This window comes from Nicotiana tabacum, chromosome 5 (genome assembly GCF_000715075.1).
Source record: "Nicotiana tabacum cultivar K326 chromosome 5, ASM71507v2, whole genome shotgun sequence".
Taxonomy (NCBI): Eukaryota; Viridiplantae; Streptophyta; class Magnoliopsida; order Solanales; family Solanaceae; genus Nicotiana; species Nicotiana tabacum.
Genome location: NC_134084.1, coordinates 104,300,091 through 104,307,778, shown reverse-complemented (window position 1 = coordinate 104,307,778; position 7,688 = coordinate 104,300,091). Strand labels below are relative to the sequence as shown.

The 7,688-nt window shown below is 33.7% G+C and overlaps 1 protein-coding gene across 1 annotated transcript; it reads right to left on the bottom strand.

The window, feature by feature from the left end:
- Positions 1–1,485: 1,485 nt before the first annotated feature.
- On the bottom strand, positions 1,486–5,516 carry LOC107780660 (polygalacturonase-2-like). Its single transcript, XM_016601221.2, is given in 10 exon segments — positions 1,486–1,849; positions 2,446–2,495; positions 2,498–2,561; positions 2,728–2,840; positions 3,155–3,232; positions 3,345–3,552; positions 3,818–3,838; positions 3,954–4,121; positions 4,239–4,370; positions 5,061–5,516. Coding segments are annotated over 10 exon segments (1,257 nt in total). The 5' UTR covers positions 5,247–5,516; the 3' UTR covers positions 1,486–1,612.
- Positions 5,517–7,688: the final 2,172 nt, after the last annotated feature.

The window sequence follows — 7,688 nt, the reverse complement described above, 5'->3', positions numbered from 1 at the left end:
CTGCTGGGGGCCACTCACTATATTGGCTATTTATGTTGATGATATTCTCTTAGCTGGGGATGATATTTTTGAGCCGGATAGAGTGAATGCTTTCTTGGATGATCAATTCATGATAAAGTATTTGGGCACCATTCACTATATTTTGGGTTTGGAGGTTTCTCACACTTCCTAGGGACAGAGTAAGTTCACCACTGATTTACTCTTTGAATTCAACTGCCCGAACTTCAATTTTGTTACTACACCCCTGGATTCTTCTCTTAAGCTCACTGCTGACATGAGAGAGGCTCTTTCTGACCCTAGTGGTCATAGGAGAATTATTGGGAAGCTTAATATTCTTCAGCATACTAGGTTAGACATTACTTTTTCAGTCCAACACCTAAGTCTTTTCTTGCAGGCTCCTCAGATTCCTCACATGATGGTTGTCCTCCATGTTTTGAGGTATTTGTTCGATGCTCCAGATCTGGGCATGCTTCTGCCTTGTTCTTCTAATTTGGATCTCAAGATTTTCTCTGATTCTGACTGGGCAGCTTGTGCTCAGTCTAGGAGATATGTTTCTGGGTACTACATTACTTTTGGTGGTTGTCCTATTTCCTTGAAAAGCAAAACAAGCCAACTATTTCTTTGTCTTCTGCTGAGACAGAATATCGAGCCTTAAGGAAAGTTGTTCTGAGATCTCTTGGTTAGTCAGAATTTTGGGTGATCTTGGTTTGTCTATCACCAACCATTTCCCTATTTTTTGCGACAGTCAGGCTGCTTTGCATATTGCCAAAAACCCTGTGTTTTATGAACGCACTAAACACATTGAAATAGATTGTCATTATGTTTGGGACAACCTTCAAGCTGGTTTAATCTCTCTTCATTTTGTCCCAAGTTCTGCTCAACTGGCAGATATCATGACCGAGGCCCTTCTTGGATATCTCCACCATTTGATTTCTTGGCAAGCTTAATGTTGCAGCACCCTCAAGCTTGAGGGGGTTGTTAGCCATATTGAGCAATAACCCATCAGTCGGTTGAAGGCCCAAGTAGTCAAGCCCAACTTGTAACTCATTTTATATTTCATACTTTAGCCAAGTTACATTACTTAGATATCTATTGTATCATTACATAGATAGTCATCTCAAGCGTAACTATATAAACAAAGAAGTGTTGAATAATAAAGTTGGATAGTCATTTCATTTTGTTTTCACATAATATTTCTCTCTATACTTCCAGTTTCTTCTCTTCTCTCATACGAGGGGTGGGTGGGGTTTTCCTTCAATGGAAAGCCCACCATAACTGGGTTGATCTTGTATCATAATAAGTTTGGCCTTTTAAACACTGGATTTGATTAGTGTTTATGATTTCTGAAATTAGTTAAGTTCATTAGTTAAGTTCATGAGAATACCAAAAGAATCACATCATACATAAACAATTAAAGATTTCTTTGTATGTACAAAGAATACTACTCATGTGAATCTTATGATTAGAATTAATCTTATTAGGACTCAAAAACATAATATTCCTTTTTATTATGTGTTGTATTATGTACACCTACTACAAATCCCCTAAAAGAATATTAATATACACTACTTAAAAGTGATCTATAGAAATAATGAAAACAAGAGAGGTTAATTTATTCTTGAAAACTTTCTCCTGGGCAATGTGGTGAGACAGTTCCAATAATATTGCTGAATTCGACATTACTGCAAACAGCCTTTGCAGTTCCACCTTCCCCTACCAAGTTTATATTCTGCATTACAATTCCTTCGCATGGAAAGCTTTTGCTGCAATTAAAATTTATGGCCACATTCGTCGCACTTGAACCTATGATGTTCTCATAGACAATATTTTTCACTTGAACTGCCAAACTCTGAGACAAGTGACAAATATAAAAACAGTTTACTTTTTGAGCATGATCAAAAGGTAAACTTTTTAGACTATCAGGTTATTTGAAAAATAATAACTACAAATAACTAACTATATGACGATTTTGTAACCTACTATACTACAATGGGTTATTAATCAACTATAGAGGTAGGAAGGAATATATTTGATAATCAAAAAACAAATTTTTTTCGCTTTTATATACCCACCATCTTGTTAAAAGATCTCTCCCCACCCCCTTTTTATTTTTGTTTTTCAAAAAAAAAAAAAAAACCTTTTCCTACTTTCCTTCTTAAATTAATACTCCCTCCCATCCATATAAGTGACTTTTTGGCCTTTGGCTCACCCCTTAAGAAAATGCTAACTCCTAGAGAAAAAAAAAGTATTTTGATTAAATTACCCTTAATTAAAATTTGCATATTGTTAACTTGACACATTAAGATATGTAAATAAGGGCAAGTTTTGAAAAAATAAAGTTAATTCCTTCTTGATTATATAAAAAGACACTTATTTTGGACCAAAATAAAAAGCCCAAAAAGTCATTTATTATATATGGACGGATGAAAGTAAAAAAATTCTTACCTGTTGTTTGCATGGATCATGTTGATCACAATAATTCTGGTCTATGATTATGGGTTCTTTACTCCTTGCATTTCCACATTTTGAAATATGATGTTGCTCGCATTTCCAGATCCTCCCTGCATACACCACATTATTTATAATGTTTTTAAAAAAATATGTATTTAAACTAGCTCTCTGATAACTCAAGATCTTCAATTCAAATTCACCTAGTAATTGGAGTACTAATTAATTATATTTTCTCCTTGTAGTTTTGAATCTAAAGTAGATGAAGAGAAGGCATACCTGCCAAGTCTTGATCCTAAGTCCATTAGTAGTACCAGAAAGCTTGGCTCCACTCACAATAACATCAGACACATGAGCTTCTGAATTCCCTGATCCTAAGCTCCCAATACTAACCGAATCAACCCGACCGGCCCAAGAGAATAAAATAAATTAAAGAAGAGCGAATTAGACAAAATATTATAGGTACTATATATTGTTTTCCTCTGATATATTAGTGAGAAATTATGAAGTTATAAATAAAGGAATTATAAATTCTCCCCCAACATCCCAAGATATGAATAAAGAAAACAAAATGTTACAAGGGGCAGGGAAAGGGGCATGGTAGTTAAATTTTCAAGTACCTATCAATAAAAGTACTACTACGAAAAGTTGAATTTTATTCTTTTTTTTTTTTAAGTGTAGAAAAAGTAATTTCTTAAATAGCTGATACCATGACCTGGACCACAAGTAATATCCGTGGCCTGCACCTTTTGGGATCCACTCGCAATTGAAATACAATCATCACCTATCCAACAAAATATATCATTTTTCCAAAGTAGTAATTTCTATTTGTTTTCGTAAAAGACAAAATAAAAACAATAATCATTGGTAATTAATTTTATTAAAAATTAAATAACCTGTTCCAATGGCAGTGTCAGAAATTTGGATGTTTTGAGTATTTGCAACATGGATTCCATCAGTGTTAGGGCTATTTTCAGGAGCAGTCACCATCAAATTTGAAGTTTCAACATTTGTGCATCTCTCAAATGAGACATGAATTTGTTGTGCATCTTTAATCTTAAGGTTCTTCACTTTCAAATTCTTGCAATTGTAGAAGGTTAACGCCTGTGCATAAACTCTTTTAGCTTTAAATTAACTAGATAGATATTCAAGCTATACAAAAAAAAGGCATCCTGGTGCAAAAGATTTCTCACATTCACACAGGATCCGGGAAAGTGTCGAACCCCAAGGAATGTGATGTAGACAGCCTAACCTAATGCTAGCATTAGTGGCTGCTTCCACCGCTCGAACCTGTGAACTATAGGCCATACGGAGATAACTTTACCGTTACTCCAAGGGTCCGACGATTCTAATATCAAATGTAACATACCGTTGGTGCATTCTTGCATGGCTGCATATGGAGAAAAAGTAACAATCAGTATTACTATAAGGCAACTGATGATTTTCTAAAGTGGAAAAGTAGCTCTGAAAATTAGTATAAGATAAAAATAAGCAAGGTTAATTACCAGTGATATATTGGTTTTGCAAGAATTTTGCCACCATATTTTTCCATTGCCATTGATAACTCCTCCTCCTCCAACAACCAAGTTTTGAACATTATTAAAAAGAATCCAATGCCTTCTATCTTTACTATAGTCCGATATATTATCTGATGCTTCTAAAGATCCAAAAATCTGCACAATAATTTGTAAGAAAATAAAGAGAAGAAACTACCAACAAACTAAATTCCTATGATAAAGACGCTTTTTCTTTTCCAGTTTTAATAATAAGTAACCAATATGTATTCTGACCTGCATTGAAATGGAAGATTTGCGTGGACCTGAAAAAGTGATTTGTTTGAGAAGATAATTCTTGTTGTGGAGCACCACAAAGAGCACAGGTGTGTTAGATGAACATGCTTCTTTCCAAGCTTTCTCAAATGCCTGGAATTAAGATCATTTCACACGATAAGAAATTAACAATACCACATGCAACAGTGGTAAACACTTCCGAGTGCGTTGGTACCATGGAAGTCTTTTTTCGTATTTGGGGGTGAATGAAAAATATTTTTCGTAAAAAGTATATATTAGAAAATAATAATAATATTTGAATTAGGCAGTGTTTTGATGAAATTGTTGAGCATTAATGATTAATAATAACTTTTAAATATTAATTAGCTGAAGCAAATAATATGAAGTTTAAAGTGAGGATAAGGTTAAATGACTTCAGCCCAAAGGCAGACCTATGTTATACCAAGAGGGGTTACCGGCACCCTAAAGTTCGGCAAAAATTTCATGTATACATGTATATGTTTTTAGAGAATAATGATATACTAACAACAACACCTTATATACAAAACAGATTTTGGTTGAATTCAAAAGTGCAGCCGTGATCTTCAAATTCTGGATCCGCCTCTGCTTCCACCCATAAGTGAGGGAAGTCTCTTTTAGCTTTCGTTCATTTTGATGAATTTTTTTTTCCTTGTAACCAAATATCAGAAAATGACTTTTTCAAAAAGAAAAACTTCGCTGAAATAACTTCCATCATATCAAACACACGGTGGACTTACATACCCAATCTTAATTTAGCCATTAATCCCCATATGTACTCCAATTATATTTTAAGATACTTACCGTAGTATCATCTGTAACTCCATCACCCTTAGCTCCAAATCTACTTACATCAATAAATGCAACCCTATTGGCAACTTCTTCAATATTCATGTTGTCGTCTTCAGTAATGGTGCTCAAATAAGAAGGGTAAGCTTGAAAGTCATGACCGAATTCTTGTTCTACATTCATTTTGTGATCAGCTGACATGAAAAAATCATCATTTTCATGATCCTCAATATTGAAGCTTCCGTTACATGATGAATTTGATAAAACTAAAAAAAAAAATGGTGGAAAAAAGAAGAATCCTTTGGACTGTCATGATATATTGCTAGTATATGTTATGGCATTTTCTATTGAAAAAGAATTGTGACACAGAAAATTATGGAGGAATGTATGGAAAAACTTTAAAGTATGATAAGAGGGTATGGAAGTGATACATATAACAAAGTGATATGGGAAGGTTTGTCTATTTATAGATATTAGGGGATTTGATTGATCATAGTTTGTTGGATCCTTACACTATGGCTGTTATGGTATTAGTAATTTGGATGAGAGAGATTTAGACGAAAGAGTTTCTTCGACAGTTTGCCTACTTAATTCTATCCTCCATATTTCCTTACAAGAATTTTATTTTAATTTGGTGCGTTAACAATGTATGGAATTTTTACACTAAAAGAACAAATTTATTTTTCTTTTTCGTTATTTAGTTTTCCTTTTCTAATATGTTTGCGCTGAATTTTAATTTTTCGCAGTAATTTTCCAACAGTCATTTCCGAATTTAAAAAATTTGCAACCAAAAGTTCATCAACAGAAATTTATTTCTGTCGAAGAGGCACCTTTAATTTCCATGAACAAGCATCTTCGCACCTGTTGAAACCTCAATTGGTTGGCTATAAATTTAGAGGCTTGGCTTCATTTTTTTTACCACCAAAATCTACAAACAGTCCCCTCTTGTCTGCATTATTTTTCAACGCAAAAAGTAAGCATCAAGCTAGTTTGATTTGCTCCGTCATTTGAGTTCGGCGAAGTTCGGTTATTTATTGCCGCTATTACAAAATAGATATTTCATTCTATCATAGGAGGAATTAATCCAAAACCTTGAGCAACAGTGGGGGAATTAAATTCCTTAAGAACACACAAGCAACTTGCGGACTCGAAATTATTTTTTGTGTCTGTTTATTGAACTTAAATTTTGTTATTTGCTTTTCTGATTTTGAGCACAATTTTACTAACAGACTTATGCTGTAGAAAATAAAATAATAATTTAATATAGTTTGTCAAATTATACTAATACCGTTAAAATTCTTTACATTATCAATGCAATAATTTAGATTTCCTTAAAATATTATAGTATTTATCATACATTAAAATTAATTTATTAGTATCATATTTATTGTTATTCGTACAACCATTCGTGTTGATAGCAGGTCAAGTTTCTAATATGGGGCTTTCGTTGCTTCAATTGTTTTGGCATAAAGTTTTTAACCTGCCGTTAGAACAAAAAGACATTCGCAGGCCACTTGTGGAAATGAGTGTTAAACGGAGGACATTAATTGGTTTGGTAACATCTCCTCATCATCTGAAAGAAAAATGTCAACCAAACTATAGCAGTATAGCTAGAGATCTAATTAGCGAGCTTATTTAAAAAGAGTTCAACTGAATAATTCGAACAAAGTATATCTCAAAAAATAAAAATATTGATATGTAAATGTTGTTGAATCCCTAGAGAAAAGGAATGCCTCCGTATCAATAGCCAAGGAAATAGGAGCTCGTTTGGATCGGTAAAAAAAAAGTGTCTTTTCAGCCGAAATAGCTTTTAAGCCAAAAAGCAATAAGTCGGGGTTGCCCAGCTTTTTGCTTTTGGCTTGTTTTAAGCAGTTTTTAACGTATTTTAACCATTTTATAGCTTAGCCAAATACTAAAAAAAGCTTTAAAAAACGTAAAAGCTGATTTGATCAGCTTAAAAGCCAATCCAAATACCCTCTAGATATTACATATATTATTAATTTTGGAGGTAATTGATGAACCCTAATCGGCAGAGGAGATTGTGGAATTGAAAGTCTTAGAGAGAGAAATGAAATGAAAATTTTCTCTTGTATATCTGTACAGTGTATTCACATACATATATAGATGATGTATCAGCTAACTAACCACCTAAACTAACTGACTAACTACATAACTGATTCTAGAAGATTCTACACAATTATGTACATCTTCACTATCATATTGTATTCTCATTATAATTGGGGCATTCTAGGCGGTGCAAATATGTTCAGCACACCTTGCTTGCTTACAAGATATTCATAAGGTGGTCTTCCTAATCCTTTTGTTAGAATGTCAGCCTCCTGATCTCTGGTTCCCACATGTTCTGTCTTTATCAATCCCTCCTAAATCTTTTGTATGATAAAGTGATAATCTATTTCTATATGTTTCGTTTTTTCATGAAATATTGGGTTGGCTGCAATTTGCAGTGCAACCCTGCTATCACTGTATACTTCAATTGATAACTCTACGTTTGTCCTTAACTCCTTCAGTAGCGCTGTCAACCATATTACTTCTGATACTGCGCTTGCCATACTTCTAAATTCAGCTTCAGCTGAACTTCTTGACATTGTGTTCTGCTTCTTCGACTTCCATGAGAGCGAAGAA